The sequence below is a fragment of the Oreochromis niloticus genome, linkage group LG17 (assembly GCF_001858045.2).
Source record: "Oreochromis niloticus isolate F11D_XX linkage group LG17, O_niloticus_UMD_NMBU, whole genome shotgun sequence".
Classification (NCBI taxonomy): Eukaryota; Metazoa; Chordata; class Actinopteri; order Cichliformes; family Cichlidae; genus Oreochromis; species Oreochromis niloticus.
In genome coordinates this window covers 2,956,019-2,973,888 of record NC_031981.2, presented here as the reverse complement: position 1 = coordinate 2,973,888, position 17,870 = coordinate 2,956,019, and the positions used below count along the sequence as shown (strand labels likewise).

The window sequence follows — 17,870 nt, the reverse complement described above, 5'->3', positions numbered from 1 at the left end:
TTTTTTGGTCACAGAGAATAATGGGGGTATGAGTCAAGTGACAACCCATGTTGATACAAAATTAAAAACGTGGTCTATATTAAGTCACTACTGCGCAAAATCCTTGCCCTGCACCGTCCTGCACAGCACCTAATTCTCTAGTAACTGCCTCCGTGTCCCGCCCTCTTTGGAATATCGGTGCGGTTTCACTCTGCCCTCTTTCTCTGCTCCTCTCCCCGTTCCCTCCCACCTTACCGTCTCTCTGCCAGTCTGTCTCATTTAGCTGCCTTTTTCTGTCTCTGTGCTTTCCCACCGCACTGGGACGAGAATCGACCGGTGCAACGTCACGGCAACGCAGGCTACAGCTGCAGCCAACAAACAGGAAGAGCCGATGACAGACCAGCCTCCGGAGAGGGGTGTGTGCTGGTGTTTGTGTGTGTGCGCTGATTAATTTTCTATGAGAGGGTGGAGAGTGAAGAGGGGTGGGGGCAAATGTGACAAATCAAACAGCAAAGTGAGATTTTACTCTGGAGAAACAGAAGAAAAGAATAACAATGAGCCACAAATGCAGACATTGGGTAATTTGTACCCACTGGTCTTTAAGTCTGGAAAAGACATGTTTACTCATGTTTCATTTCTCCTGCTGGCAGTGTCAGGAGCAGCTGAAGAGGTAGTAACAGTAGTAGTAGGTATTCAGTGAATGGTAACGGGATTGGTTCTATTATAATGCTTTTTTACCTTGTTTGAGCACTCAAAGCATTTTACACTACACGCCTCATTCAAACACTTATTAATAAAACATTAAATAACTATATTCATTTTTAAAATGTATTTTAAAATATTTATAAATTGCATTTCACGGTTCTGGAAAAAAAAAATTGCACATGCACATCTCTTAATATCCTCTTAATTACCGATGTTTGATAAAGTTATACAAAATCTTTAATTATAGCACATTCAGGCTGTTTATGAATTTTCACACATTACCTCAAATCACATCTATATTATTCACATTGAAAAGCACAGAGAGCATGTGATGAACATGTGTTAGCAAAGAAGACTACATGCTATATACATATATAGGCCTCCTGATTTTGACCTGTTCAACCTGCTTCCTCAGGGAGGCGCTATAGGTGCATCAGCCCAAAGACTGAGACTCAAGAACGGTTTCTTCCCAAAATCCGTGACCACCCTGAACTCACAAATGCACTGATCAACAAAGTTCTACCCCCCAAATCCAAGGACTTCCCTCTTTACACAGACTACACAACTACCATCACCACTGTGCAATACTTAATTCAATAACCACACTGTAAATACATAACACTATTTATTTGCATATTTGTTCATTTTATATATTTATATAGTGTTCATATGTATATAGTGCTGCAGAACTGTGCACCCCCCCTCTTCCCCACAGGTCTGCACTGAGTAGGAGATGCTCTTTATCTCATTGTTCATGTGTATAGTGACAATAAAAGGCATTCTATCCTATTCTACACATACATGTGCATGTATAGAACTACAGAATAATCCCAAGAGCCAAAATACACGTCGTTATTCATGTTTGAGCAGAGCCAGCTGGGCAACCCTCAGTTCATTAGAATCACCATTAGCTCAAGCACTTCAGCAGCTATTCTTCCTGAGGTCATTCTTACACTGCTGTGATATAAAACTACTCTCTCCAAATCTTCCTCTCACATTTATAATTTCACGCTTCTTTCTCATTTTCACTGCATTATTTTCTGTCAAGTTGCTTCGATGTTACTCATTATGTCACTGCCTTCTCCCTCCTTTCATCCTTTTCTTGCTGCCGGGCCAGCTCTTCTGTAGCAACCACCACTGATGCCCCCAAGGAGAGGGTCCACACCCTCATCTTACCCCCAGTCCCAGTAGCTCTAAAGCTTTGCTAAGTAATCTCTGTGACCTTTGTAATTTTTTATCCTCCCTGCCTTTATCCATTCATCTTTCTTATCACTTACACCATCCCTTGCTAATTTTCTTCCCCATTGTTCTTCTAGTTTCAGCCATGCTTGTTATGTTTGCCTCAAGACAAACATCATCTTCCCCTACACTGTCATCTAGTGTCCACAGAGTATCATGACAGATATTTAACATTTTGTGCTGGTGCTGGAACTTTGATGCTTCTGAATCAGAAATATGGCACCATTAACTCACTGTACTGTAGTACCATTAATATATAGTTCATTTGTTTCCATGAGTAAGTTAGCAATTAAAACAATATTTCTTATTTCTATTAGAGAGCCGTGCATGATGATTATGCAGCTAATTAGTGCTGCCACAGCAGTTAATGAAAAAGTCAAAGATTTTAAAAAATGAGACCGGGGGGGGGGGGGGGGGGGGGGGGGGGGGGGGGGGTTACTAACAAAAGAATAAATACCCTAGCACACACACCAACTACATACAAAGGAGAATGTCTGGACATCAATCGGTATGTCAAACTAATGTCATACACGCTCAGGACTTTGTGCTAGAGAAGAAAATTCGTGGTTTCATCAATTACATCAACACGTCCAGATCCTGAAGAAGCAAAGCAGCCCCAGACCATCCATCACCACCACCTTTGACTCTTGGTATGATGCTCTTTTTACAAAATGCTGTCTTAGTTTTATGCCAAACGTAACGGCACTAAAATGTTCCTAAAGCTTAAGCTGTGTACAGATGCCATCTTTGCCCAGTCTTTTCCTTATTGTTGAATCGTGAACACCTGAACTACCTCAACTGAAGCAAGTGAATCCTGCAGTCCTTCAGATGTTATTCTGGGTTCTTTTGTGACCTCTTGGATGAGTCAATGCGCTGTTGGAGATTTTAGTGATCAGGTCTGGGTGTGGCGAGTGAAACTGAACTTTAAAAAAAACTGCAGTTAATTCATGATTTAACACAGGGGGCACTTATTTTTTCACATAGGGCCAGTTAGGTTTGGAGAGCTTTTCCCCCACTTAATAGTAGGGATGGGCACCAGTATCCGGTGCCATTATGGCAACGGTTCTGACATAAACGGTAGTAACCAGACCGAAAAGCAGCGCACATTTCGGTGCTTTATTTCGGTGCTTTTTTTTTTCCTGAGATGTCATACACTTTGGATTCTAGCCAATCATTTTACCTTTCCAAGGATAGTAGGCGGGCCCAGGTACGTATGTTCTTTTAGAGCAGAGCTACAGATTAAAAATGCCCAAGGCGAAGCGGTCAAAGTCTGGCTGTACTTCACAGCAAAAGATGCAAACTCAGCAGCCTGCAACAAGTGCTTTAAGCTGATACTGTGATACTGTCAAAGGAGGTAACACCTCAAATCTGATGAAACACCTGGTGACGCATAGCGTTTTTTTAAAAGCCGAGAAATGCACCGTATTTGATAGCTTGCTGCGAGACCTCACACCGTGCACATCTACTGCGGGTGTGGTGCCTGTTATCGGACCCGGAGTTAGCAACATCCCCCAAAAACCCGAAGAGGAGAGTCCTGGCCCCTAGCCCTGTCAGTGAAATGATGACGGATGATGATGGCAGCAGCAGCCGTTCTCCTCTGCGTGAGTAGCTTCATGTTGTTCGTGTGTAATTAACGTTGAGTAGGCTAACCACATTATTACATTAATGCATGTAAGGTGAACTAGCAAACACCCTCGTAGTTACATGCGGCTGTCTTCTTGTTTGATGGCAGATACTCCCTTCACCCTGGCCAAAAAGGCTAAAATGACCAAAGAAAAAGTGGAAAACAGTTAAACATGAGAGGTTTTTGGACAAAGTTTGTGTTTTTTTCCATTGTTTAAGCACTGCTTCCAGCCAAGAGTGAGACCATATATGCCCTATAGCTGCAGAAAAGGCTAACATTGTTATCTTTTTACAAAAAAAAAACAAACAAAAAAAAACAAACAAAAAACAGCTGAACATGAGAGGTTTTTGGACAAAGTTTGTGTTCTCCATTCTTTAAGCACCGGCACCGTTTCAAAAGTACCGGTTTGGCACCGGTATCGGATAAAACCTAAACGATACCCATCCCTACTTAATAGATGAAACTGCAATTTAAAAAGTACATTTTTTTCTTCATTTACTCAGGTTATATTGGTCTAATATTAAAACACTTTTTCACAGTACTGCATCGGTCTCCTACAGTTCTTCTATACCAGGGGAGTCCAACTCCAGGCCTTGAGTGCCGGTGTCCTGGAGATTTTAGATCTCACCCTGAGTCAACACATCTGAATCAAATAATTAGTTCATTACCAGGCCTCTGGAGAACTTTAGGACACACTGAGGAGGTCATTTGGCCATTTAACTCAGCCGTGTTGGACCAAGGACACATGTGCACATGATGTACACATCACATAACGTTTTTTAACTTCTTAATTGTATTGTTAAATTAACAAACCAGTAGACTATGTTACAGTAAAGGCAGATTATCAGCAAGTAATCTAAGGAAACGTCTTTAATTCTGTAATATCTGATCTCTATTAGATTTGGTTTCGAATGTAACCAAAAGGTAGATGATGTATGGACATACAGGAAGTAGAAGAGAATGTTGCTTATGAGAAATGAGTTGCATGTGTCTGGATAGGAAGGAACTTATGCTGCTCTATTTTCTAGCTTTCCCATCTCATTTTCTCACACACACACACACACACACACACACACACACACACACACACACACACTTTTAAAAAGGGCACACCACACAGTACAGCGAACATGTAGCCACAGTGGATACATAAACAAAAGCATTCATATATTGTCATGCATCAATACAAGCATGCATTAGCTAATGCAGTATGAAGTCCACTTCACTGCAGGACCGGTGAGTAAACTGCTTGAGATTCTAAAAATGCAGAAACTGAAAGTGGTGGGTGACCTTCATGCCTTATTCTAAGGGTAAATTGTTGATCCATGTTCAAACTGCTGAGGAGGTGATGTGCTGCTGCAAAAATAAAGGTGTTTTACCTACTGTACCTGCAATGATACGAAACCAGCCGGTACACAGCTCCTCAGCCATCAGTAGCTCTCTCCATGGACCCCGCTGCTCTCACTCCAGCCAGGCAGGGGGATGAGAAGGAAGACAACGAACATGGACAACGACGGTTCACCGGAAAGAGAAGAGAGAGATGAGGATGAATATTTACCAAAGGCTACCGTATAACTAATAAACTAAGGTCTTTGGAGAACACAAAGGTGTGCTGATGCTGACAATTGCAAGTGTACTCGTGAAGCAATGCCCGCAACCTGTGTAGAATAGTAATGGGGCACGGTAGCCTCAGCCTGTGAGTACAGATTTGTCAAGCACTGAAGGTCAACGTGTCCTATGGGAACGGTTTCATCGAATTCTGCCTAAGTTCTGCAGTGCAGAAGACAGCATATGCATCTTTATCATGCAAACTGTTTCATCTGCATAATGAATTTTATTATTGTGATTTCCAACAGGGAAAAGTTTAGAGCATTTCAAAAATGTCTAAATTCGCCTCTTTAGATTTGAGATACTGCACACTTTGACAGATTCACAGACTAACCAAAACTAATAAACTACAGTTTCAAGTTAAACTATAAAGTACAAATATAGAGAGATATATATAAAAGATGTGCAGAGTAAATTTGTCCATCATTCTAAAACATGGCCCCCAAGCTTGTTTAGCTACATTTTTTTCTCTCTTCCAGTTTAAGTGGATACAAATTGGCATGTGGCACTGGCAATTTCAGGTGAACTGAATGGTTGAACTTGCTTCAAACTCCAAAAATGCACATGCTAGTGGTGCCACCTACTGTTCACTTAAACGCAGTACTTTATTCTCCATAAAATACCTCGCCGACCCCTCTGCTCCAGATAGACTTGCACCTGCATGGTGTGTGATTAGTCATAAAATATGAGCAGTAACACAAAGTAAGACACAATTATGAAACAATAGATCAACAAAAGGGATGCAGACATGATCACATGTAGGCTCACACCTACAGTAATAGTTCCAGTGACAACAGCTGATTACACGAACACTAGTTGCTATGATTAAAATGGAGGTGACAGCACTGACATTCATTTTCATGTTTAAGCACAGTGCTGCAAATTCCTGAGCCCTGTAAACATCTCTTCTTAGAACAGAGCAGTCTGTTAAGTGTTTGGATAAACAGTGCTAACTACTCAAATATAGACTATGGGCAAGAAAGCTCTTTCTGGCACATTTGGTTTACGTCCCAGATGGCAGCAAGCTGCAGAAGATAGAGAAAATAATTCTTCCTCAACCCTCTTCACCCAATCTAACTATCCTTCCCACCACCCTCTGCACCATTTCTGCTCTGTATGTGCATCTACCCCTACCCACTAACAAACACCCACCGCTTCCCTCCCTCTGACCTACTTTCTCGCCACCTTTGCTCATGCCTTTCGCCTGCTGGGTGCAGTGTTGCTCTAAATCTGGGTATTTTTCAAAAATGTCTCTGCATCTGTCTGCAGGTCCAAAACTGTCCACGCCACCAGCAAAAACCCACAAGAAAAATGCAAATGGGTCATCGCTGTTACTATACGAATTACAGCATAGAGGCTACATTTAGTAGAAAACTGCTTTTCGTCAAGCAAGAAACCGCTGGGAGAGGACGGTGAGGCTGAACTGCTTATCATACATCAAATACGTTCTAGTTCTATCGTCAGTGTCCCCAGTAAACAAAAATAGCAATGCTGTACAAGTTGTTCTTTTCTGTTTGCATCAGCAGCAGCTGGTTCCAGACCATTCTGTTGATTAGACAGTCAGTAGTGGATATATTGATTGTATTTTTAATACTTTATGTATTATTACAAAAAAAAAAAAAAGAAAATCTGAAATGCATCACTACTGCACTGGAATGTGGGACATTAGTATAATCCAGTAGTATACACCATTTCCATGAAAAAGCATGGACGTGGCCATACTGGAAACATTTTTTTTTTTTTTTTTTTTTTTTTTTTTAAATCATCTTATGCACATTTTTAAATGGCCCAACTATGTTAGGCTGAATCCCAAACATTGCACCAGACTCTTGTAAAAATATCAGCTGTTCATGGAGAATCTCTCATTTTCTGCCTAACACAATATTGCCTATGGATTTCATCAGCACCATTCTACATGACTCCCTTGTCACCTTTTACCTACCTGGAACAGCACGTGCTGCACCTGAGGTATGTCAACACAGAGCAGAGTATCACAGATATGATGGCTCTCAGTTAAAAACATCTATAGTGGGAATTCCCTTTGCTCATGTTGCAACAGTCACGTTTCACAGCCCAAGGCCTCGTGCCATTTCCCGCACACTGCTGAAGAAACATCCCTGCAAACCTCCACCCTCCACTCCAAAGTGCTCTGATGAGGGACGGTGATTAGCCTGCACTCATTAAATGTAAACAAACAGCCGTCCACCGATTAGCCAGCGGTGAGTGCAGCCGAATCAAAACAACATTCCACTCGGTGACAGGGAGAGGCGGGCAGGGCGATAAGGTGTGGCAAGGACAGTGTGCCATGTTGTGTGCCTACGTGCCATTCAGCCACTCACAATGCTCTCAGTCCGTTAGTACCACCAGCCAGACACGCTGTGTTTTGTCATTACCCCACTTGCGTCCTGCCCAGGGTTGCAGTCACACATACACATTAGATGATGAAAGATTGTCTGTGTGATTAGCAGACACTTCCTGATTACTTGATTATACTGAGGAGGGCTGACTAACAGCTCATGGGTGAATCTGTCTTGTTTAGTCTGATGCCACTGGGGCTATTATCTAAAGCTAAGTTAGAATAAAACATATGTATTCCAGTATTTCTCTTCTGTATGCTACATCATTTTTGGTGTCAGGTCAGTGGAATAAATATCTGGCATGTGTGTATACTTTATGTGCAAGCCAAAATTCAAATTCGCTTCATACTTTAGCCTGAAAATCTACGCTGTTGTCTTCTCACTGCATTCCTGCTAACCCGAAACCGCTTCCTGAGTCAACCCCCTGCTAGAGGCCCCCATTAAAACCCAGTTCTCTCTTCAGCCTGAGAATAGGGGATGGAAGAGATGAGCTCATGTCTCTGATCCTGAACTGGTCTGCTCTGCCGTCTCCCCAATGGTCTCCAAGATGTCAACACTGGTGTGTCCTTCTTATTCACACCAAAGATCATCTTCACAGAGGCCCCAGACCTAAATAAACACAGAGCAAACTTGCTATACGATCAGCTTATATCTATAAACAGTGGAGCAGTTTAAATTAGGCCACTCCCAAGAGTACCGTACTTTGCTTGGACAGCCAGGCTGAGATGACAGAATGGAGCCAGATGAACTCACTGAAGGGAGTTTCAAAGGACTATTTCACACAACGGCAGAAATAGCACAGATGCGACTTCTATACTGTCCGACTCTTTGGATAATTCAAACCGACTACATTTTTAACTTGCAACACATTTATATGGAGGCTTTATGTAACAGATCCACATCCTTCATAAAGGAGACTTTGAGCTAACAACTCACACAAATGAAATCCATAGTTTAATACCGACTTACAGTTGGGAAAAAAAAGAGAATTTGCCTACACTTGCTTACTGGCTCGCTCTATTTTGGTGGAACACCCACAAGGATGTGTCTAATATAGGTTTTGTGTGATAGGAACCAGGATGGGCCTCCCAATGACACATTTAACTGGAGCAATAATTTATGAAGCATCTTAAAATAGTAGATAAAAAAAAAGAACTTCTGGATCTTACAACGCTTCAGAGGGAGAAGAATTAACTTAGTTTGTGACTTAGGACAACGGGTCATGAGGCAGTCATGACGCAAGAAAAGTCTTTACTCACAAACCCAGTAATCAAAATAACATTCCTGCTCTCAGAAACAAAGCACAAACCAGGTTCTCCACGGTCACTTCAGTTCTCTAGTCCCTGGAAAAACAGTTGATCGATATCACTGTATGAGTCATCAACTAAATACTTGTAAGGTGGAGTCTGCCTGCAAGTGTGTACAATGGGAAGGGGTGGCTGGGTAATCCTATTTAGTCATTCTCAGCAACATTTTTACCATATTTTCATTAAATGAACAATACTAGTGTACCTCACTAATCCAAGACTCACTCAGGAAACTTAAGACATTATTTACAAAATGTGTGTTCACTCATTTAAGCACAGAGAGAGAGTTTACTGCATGTTGCAGTCATTAATGACCATTTCATCTACTGTCATGGACAGAGAGGACGGCCGGAAATAAATACAGAGAATAGCAACAAAGGAGAGTTGGTGATAACTACTGTACCTGCTATAAAAGCTTCCAAACACAGGAGAACTGGTCAAAAACCAACGATAACACATGCCAAACAACTCCACATGTCAAAAAGTCTGATGGCAAGAAAGCTAGTACTCTAGCCTACACTAGCATTTCCTAGCTCCTCCTACTCTGCTGAGGAAAAAGAATTTACTGTTTCCTTTATCTGTACCAAATACAACTATGGGACAACAGTTATTATTGAGCTTGGCTATTACCAGTTGACGTTGAACTGGCTGTTATACCAATTCCCACTATAGGTTTTAATAAATGTACACTGACAGTGGATTGCAGCAGCTTGTGGTATACATGCTGCACGAGAGCTGCTGCCTCAGCTTAGTGTCCTGATGCTGCTGGTTGGTTCTGAACGTTCTGATGTTGCTGACAGACGCTTTCTTTTCATTGATCTGTCTGTTCTGTGCTGCTGAGGAGGCATAATTCAAGAAACTCAGACATAATAATATCAGCTCCTGTAGTCTTTGCCTCCCTTTGGTTGCCATGGATACAGAATTCGCCACAGCAGCAAGTTGAAAATGTTGAACCGCCACGAACGCCGAGAGCAGTCTTGTACAGCTGCGGCTGACAGGGCAAAGGCCCGGGACACTCTTGGTGATCTTAACGTTTGCTATCGTGTTTCGTTTGAAGACAATGGATGCAGAAGCAACAACTGCTTGCTGTCTAAAAGCATTTTTACAAGATTCCTTCTGTGACATTTGACCGCAGCGCTGTGTCAGCCTGCAATGTGTCATCCTGTGTTGAAGCGCAGCAAAAGTTGCTCCAAGATCTCGACTCCTTTCCACGACTGAAAGTGACACACCACAAGGGAGGCGAGTCTACTCATCTATATATAAATATACATCACATACCTGCATCTGCCTTTACACTGGCATACAAGGCGCATACAGAGCTCTGTGTTACTTATCTCCGACTTGTTTCACAGAAGCTCCTGGGTGTCAAAAAATAAAGCACACTCTTTTTCCTCAGAAAGCCACAGCTCACCCACGCACACACAGCTCACCCAAACTCCTCATGCTCACTTCCAGTAAATTCTCAACTTTTAAACCCTCAGAGGATCCTGGGCACATTTTGTGCCATTCCTTTTATAATTTTCATGCCATTTTGGCTGTGCTAAATTAATAGCTCATACTTACTAGAAGATTTTTATTTTTTTTTAATTTTAAAAATGTTGTCTCAGTTCCTTAAATTAGCTTAAAACGGCTACGCTACGCAAAAACGCCACATTTTAGGCCAAAAAATGCCCACAATTATCTTGACATCAACTAACATTCCTTTATGTTAAAATTTTACTTTGGATTACTGTCCACCAGGTGGCGCTACTTTTTACCATTCAAAGCATGCAGCAAAATGTCACTTTTTCTGTTTTCTGCAAGGGAAATGATAAGTGTGCCATTACTGATGTTAGATAATGGTGTGTGTGTGTGTGTGTGTGTGTGTGTGTGTTTGTTTGAGCGTGTGTGTGTGTGTGTGTGTGTTTGTTTGAGCGTGTGTGTGTGTGTGTGTGTGTGGTGTCATATCTCTGTGGAGACCAAAATTGCAAGTTTACTATACTTGTGGGGACCAAAATGCCACCTTCAAGCCTTTTCTCTTAGAAGGCCACACTCTGCGTTTCAAGCTAATTTAATAACAGTAAATGATGAGTAACCTTTCAGAGCTTGAGAAATATCTCAACAGCAAGAACCAAAACAAAATTGGACTTTATATTGGTTCTCGTTTAAGTAGTTTATGCAGCTGCACTGCAGCCACGGTTAGACGTCTGAGCAGTAGTGCAAGACTTTACAGCACAAAGGAGGTTCTGGAAATGATCGTGCACTTTAAGTGTGAAGACGGCACCTCATCCTCCTCTGAGGCTGACATGGAGGAGGCATCAGAGGTAGAAACAGACCAGCTGAAGTTCAACTGGCCAATCTGAAGGTGAGAGTAGAGAGGAGATCGTTGAAGCAGTGACAGGTCGGACTTTCTCCATATCTTGGTCTCCCACAAAAACTGCAACGCTCTGCTACATCCCAGCAGCCAGAGGTTTGATCCCGGGACCTACACAACACCACGCCACCAGCTACGCACTGCTGCGATGGACGAAATCCTGCAGTAAATTGTGACCATGACAAACCTGCACGGGATACACTGAGTGGCTTATGTGGACACAGAGGAACTACAGGCCATGCTCATTTTGGACAATGTTTACAGGGCAAAAAAGGAATCAGTTCAAATCTGCAGGGTGCTGCTGCGAGCCCCTCTCATCAGCAAACTTAAGGGCAGTGTGACTTTTGCAGAGACAGAAATCGACGAGCTGGCAGCACCATATGGGAACCTTGATTGCAAAGACAGCAGTCTGTCCATTAAATATATTTAATAGTTGCATTTTACTCTGAAGTAGTTTTAAAAGACTGAGTCATTTAAAGTGGGAAAAAAATATTACATCATAGTATTTTTACAGCAGCTTTTGCGAAGCTGCCATTTTTTGTCCTTTGGATCACTGGTCTCAGGTTTTGTTTTGTTTTATTCTGACATTACAGAAAAAAATAAAAACACATGTTGCTGCTAATCATTGACTCATCTTAAGGCCTAATAAAAACAACAATCAAATATTCCTTGAAATGTATTTTATGGAAATTGTTTTTTCAATAGAAAACAGTGGAATTATGTAAACATACTGGGCTTTAAAGGGTGAAATTGCAAAAATTATAATTAATATTTGAAATTATTTTTCAGGCTGAAGTAGTTTTAAAACATCAAGTATTTTAAAGTTGAAAAAATTACTATATAATATTTTTACCGCAGTTGTTGGGAAGGTGGCATTTTTTGTCCTTAGGTAAAAAGAGTCAGGATCATCTAAGGGTGAACTGAGCAGCATCAGTGGTGCTCACAGAACAACCACCACTATATAACACCTTCAATTTCACACAGGAAAAATAAGTCTGTGCTTAAACCATGCGTACATATCGATGTAGAAAAATAAACTCAGGTATCAGCTTAGGTCCCAAAATAGATATGCAATCCCAAGACAGCCTCCCCTTTTCCTTCAGTTTTTTTCTAACAAGTTTCAGTTGGACAGGAGAGTCTAAAGCTCTGCAACACAGAAAATTTCAACTCATCAGGCTAAAGGAAAACAATCGAGCAGGATGATCACTGCTCATAAACACCGACTGGCTCCCTCTTCCCATTCTGAAAACCCCCTAAATAACTCCAGTCAGAAAACATGTGGTTATCCTAACTGGGCGTTCATAAAGTCAGCAAAGAGGCACAGAAAAGAAGATCAGACACCAGCGAGGGAGGATAAGAAAGACAGACGCAACAACGTTGTCATCCCCTATGTAGCCGGTGTATCAGAGAAACTCAGGAGAGTTTTCTCCAAACACGACATCCCAGTGTACTTCAGACCCAGCAACACACTCAGACAGAAACTGGTTCACCCGAAAGACAAAACTCCAAAACACAGACTGAACAACGTGGTGTATGCTGTACAGTGCAGCGAGGAATGCCCAGACCTCTACATCGGAGAGACCAAACAGCCACTTCACAAGCGCATGGCACAACATAGAAGAGCCACCTCCACAGGACAAGACTCAGCAGTCCATCTGCATCTTAAGGATAAAGGTCACTCTTTCGAGGATGCCAACGTTCACATTTTGGACAGAGAGGACAGATGGTTTGAAAGAGGAGTGAAAGAGGCCATCTATGTCCACTGTGAGCGACCATCTTTGAACAGAGGCGGTGGTTTACGACACCAACTGTCTGCCATCTATAATCCAGTTTTGAGTTCCCTCCCCAGACGCCTTAACGCCCACTCACATCCTGGGCCATCTGACCTCAGGAATTCACATGATAGGGTGGGGCCAGGTTTCACAATGAGCTCACCCGAAACCCTGGCTGATTAGGTCCCACACCCACTTTCACACCTTGGCGCATGTGATTAGAGGATCACCAGGGGGTCCTTTGTCCCTCCTTGGGGGGAAACTCCCACTGAGTTTAAATCTAGGACTCTCGACCATTTGACCTTAGAACTGAAGAAGCTTCTCGGATGAGAGGTGAAACATCTTCAAGCAACTTAAAGAAGTCCAGACGCTTTTCTTTGCAAACTCCTTTGACTACGATGACCTGGATGAATGAGAACCTTCACAGACATCCAGTCAGAAACAGAAATGTACAGATAAATAATAATGCAACTGAAGGAATGGTGGGCAAGCCACACAGAAAACATACAGACAGCCAAACTGAGTGAAAGAGGAAATACTTTGCTACTCCACAGTAGAACATAAGGCTTCCCCCTATGGCTAAGACAGCATGAATGACTCACTCCTCCTCCAGCAGTAACACCACCACCACTTTTAGCATTTAATCATGCAAGCGACAAGCTGAGGATATATTTTAATGTATCCTCAGCAATGTTTCAGAGGGAATAATACACAAAAACAACGTCACTCACAAAGGTTGTCGTCTTATGCAGGTGCTACTAATTTATCTGCACGCGCCTTTTTTAATGATTCCTAATTAATATCTGAGAGGCAAAATAAAATGAATACATTTACTGAACTTTGCAAATGACAAGTCACCCATGGAAAACTAGATTCCAACAGAACAAATAAAGATGATCAGTTTGTAATGCTGCGTGTGTCCATCCCCTATATTGTGAAACATGGACACAGTATTGCCTTCGTGGTCAGAGCCCAGATTCCACTGAATAATAATATTTGTGCATTTAAGGGTTTCCACAGAACAACACAGGAAACGAGGATCAGAAAGTTTCCCAGTCTGAATTTCCCAGGCAAAGAACACCCAAAACCGAAAACCTCATTCATTATCCTCAAACTTGGCAACCCCTTCTCTCCCCCGCAGTTTTTCCCACATATCAATAACCTCTACATGAACTCACTTGACTTCCGACACTCACATGTGCAGCAGGGCTCTGGCTGTCTCAACATGATACCCCCAAACTTGGAGCTGTACCTATAACAAAGCCCTTTCACTATCAGGTCTCACCACTTGGCAGCCACCTTGGTCATGTCTCTGGGCAGTTCTTTTGATGACTATAAACACAAACATAACTAATGTCAACGGTGAATAAGAAATAAAAGCTGCATGTAAAGAATCAGCATACAAAAGTTTGTGTTTGTTACCCATCCTGATCTAAATTACAGTCTAGTTATGACAAATGTGTCAGGCTACACAACATACTGACTTCATTACCATCACCAAGACACTACAGACATGCATGCCACTACACATCTGAAGCAGTCATGACCTATTTTCACATGTGTCAAGGTAACAACACATTTGCCAGTTCAACTGTTTGACTGGCTCATTTGGAGAAGGGACAACTTTTTTCTTTGCTATTATAAAATTCTGTAACATGTTTCTATTCAGGATTCTTTAACTGCCACGTGTCCCCTCCTGTGAGGTCTCCACGTTTCTGTTTCAAGGCACCGGTTGCACGACTTTTGGCCAAGTCTTAATTTGAATAAATATGCTTCAACACTTTCTCTCAGAGGATCTGACTTAACTGCTACTTTCTCACACGTGTTTACGCTGGTGCCACCACTGATACAGGACGGAAGTGACAGAATATGAGCCAGCCCTCCGCCTCAGGTAGCAGTATGAGAATCATCACATGCAGCAACACCAGTTCGATTTAAATGACAAACTGAAGAAATGCACGTTGAACGGACACGGATTCCATCACGTGTTTATGACGTACAGACTGGCCTTTTGTATTTTGATTCAACTACCCGCCCCCCTCCCTAGGCATAAACACCACAGTTCTTACAAAACATACTCCATCAGATTTTCCTTTAAATTTCCCTAACAAATGCTGATTGTTGTTCCGATGAGCCAAACCTCACAATGCACTGAGCTCAGTCAACATCGACATGAATGAATCGACTGCGGTACGCTAATGGCAAAACACAATTACTCAGCCGTTTAATCAAAAGTCACTATTTCCCTTCTCCGGCTCTACCACAGCATGAGCTGGACTGGAACATTGTGTAATGAACGTGAACTAGCTGCTATGGTCCATTGTGCTGCTCCAAAATGCTGACGGGGAGCACCGAACTCAAGACCCTTGGTAACTAATGTCTGCAACTGAGCCATTCCAGACTACAGAGGCTTGCATGCCCAAAGGCACTCTGTTCATAAAAGCATTGGTGAATATCAGGGACAAAAGACCGTGCATTTGAAATTTACTGCTGGAAAGAAGGTCCCAAGTGTTTTAATCACTGACAAATACACTTCTATCCTTTCTGGTTTCACAACTAAGATGGGTCAAAGAGGTCAACGGCAAACATTCATATTCAAATAAAGGAAGAATCTTTAAGGACCACAGTTAATCAGCTGTGTTTTAAAACGTAAAGGCCTTGGGCAAAAACACACTCTGGTAGGACACTCTTTGGTAAAAAAAAAAAATAATGGTAAAATGCACCGCAATGCTGATTTAATGTGCACGCATCATCCATGTGAACTTGCACAGCTATAACTCACGAGATTAGTTTCTGCCCCTGAGATTTGGGAGTTTTTCCAATTCCCTGATGTGGTTCCTGTTACTAAAAAAACAGAAGTTTTGAGCTACATTTCTAGTACGCAAGATGTTGTTTACAGGACCTCAATGAATACAAGTGGATCAATAATATTAATAAGTGTTGGTAAATGGTGCCTGAGCCATAGTTACTTTATTTAAACCCTAAAATTACCCAAATAAAATATCAACTTCCATGGTACTATGTAAAACCAGTTCAGTTATGTTACTTCTGGCCTGTTGCTGGAGTCTCCTACTTTCCCAAGTCAAGTAATATTGCCATGTTTTAATGTTCTTAACAATTTAAAGTCAATTTGTCCTGTCCTAAGCGAAAGGCATGGCTACTGTGTTATACATAATGGTGGAAATGGCTCTGTATAAATGACGAGCACCATCCCACCTTTAAAGTAGTGCCATGTTTTTGGACTAAGATATCTTAGTATATGTCATGATTTTTATTCATTTATCTTTACTGTATCATTTTAGCGACCAATAGTAGGTAAAGCCCTGCACACCACTTGAAAAGCGTGACACACACATTAAACTAATGAGTTTGTGTTTAGTACTATTGCTTCACCTGTAGCTGACCCTCACTTCAACAGTTAGAACCATCACAATAAGGTTTACTTTTCAGTCGCTAACTTTTACCCTTTTATTTTCCCCCTTAAAATTACAATACTTACGGCAGTTTGGAAAGTTTTGGAGACTGTTCTTCTTAAAGCTTTTCTTATCGGGTAAAACCAAACAAACTCTTTCTCCTGTTCAACAGGGAAAATTAAGATGCGTTAGCCACTCAACCACTCAACCGTTGTTAATTACCGTCAGGCAAGAGATGGCTGCCGGAAGTGACATATTACCTTGCTTGTTACTGGAACCAATGGAATAAATAAATATATATAGTTTTTTTAAAAAATGAACAAATAAATAAGTGGAATAAAATTGGAGTAACGCTGATAATGCACGTAACAGGCGATAAGAAGCAAAGTCGCTAAATGACCTACCGCTACCTAAAAAAAAAAGATCAGACTCTTCCATTCAACAGGTGTGCTTGTTTCCACCTGTTACGGGCATTATGCAATTTGGAATTTGTATTATTTATTATTATAGCTAATCGAGACCCAATTGCGTGGGTGAAGCCATACATACATACTGAACTGCAGACATTTATAAAATATTAGCAGGTAGAAATATTTTCATATATTTGTACCCCCAAATGGTTGTGACTTCCGGTTAGAAGTCTGGCTAACGTACAAGAAGAAGCGAAAATGTGTTTTACTATATATGTAATTAATACATTTTACATGTTATTATTACTGTCTTCAAAACAGCAGTAAGTGTCAAATGACCTACACTATGGGAGTTATGGATTCCATATTTTAAAAATGCTGTGTAATCGGCATTTAACCTCTCAAACGCTGAAAAGAAGATTATGCTAAGCAGCCTCGGATGTAGTCTGCCAACCTCCTAAAAGAGAGAAGATAACTGGTCTTGGTGTCCGCTTACGGACTCCATCAATGTACACTCATGAAATAAATAAGCCATATTCAGATATTACATATGTGAGTAACACGTTTTGCTGTTTATTTTCATTTTTCACACCCATCATTTCTCAGAATTTGTATTCAGATACCACGTGTGAAACACCTGGAGGTCCTGTTTCACTCGGTGGTCTAATCCATATCTGTCCATCAGCTGCTGCAGCAGCCTCTCCATCCACCCGAACTATTGGTTAATATTTAATCAAACCCGTCCAGGAAAGTAATTTCCTCCAGCAAATCACAATATTTTGTCACGCAGTCTGATGGTGTTGCGTAACAAGAAAGTCTTTCCCCCGTTCGGTCACATTTATTTTGTTTTTTTATTATTTAACAACAGCCAGTCTAGTTTGGCCCGAGCATGCAAACCATACCTGATCGTCGTGTTGAGTCTCTTCTTTAGTCGTATACAGAAAAGCCTGTTATTTTTCAAAGCATTAATATAGCATAGCAACAGTGCCTTTGTCGCTACAGGTTTAACTTTTCTTTTAGACGAACACTTGAGCCTAAAGGCAATGGGTGTGTGTGTGTGTGTGTGTGTGTGTGAACCTGCTGAGTCCATCTGCAATTCTTGG

At 41.5% G+C, this 17,870-nt stretch overlaps 1 protein-coding gene across 1 annotated transcript in view; it reads right to left on the bottom strand.

Annotated features, from left to right (window-relative positions):
• Positions 1-16,608, bottom strand: part of sgip1a (SH3GL interacting endocytic adaptor 1a) — a 71,375-nt gene extending 54,767 nt beyond the window's left edge. Inside the window, exons 1-2 of the mRNA XM_025899459.1 lie at positions 16,444-16,608; positions 4,927-5,011 (exon numbers count right to left, since the gene is read on the bottom strand). Coding sequence (XP_025755244.1) covers positions 4,927-4,978 — 52 coding nt within the window. The 5' untranslated portion in view covers positions 4,979-5,011; positions 16,444-16,608. The remainder of the gene's footprint in view (positions 1-4,926; positions 5,012-16,443) is intronic.
• Between the last annotated feature and the right edge of the window lie 1,262 nt (positions 16,609-17,870).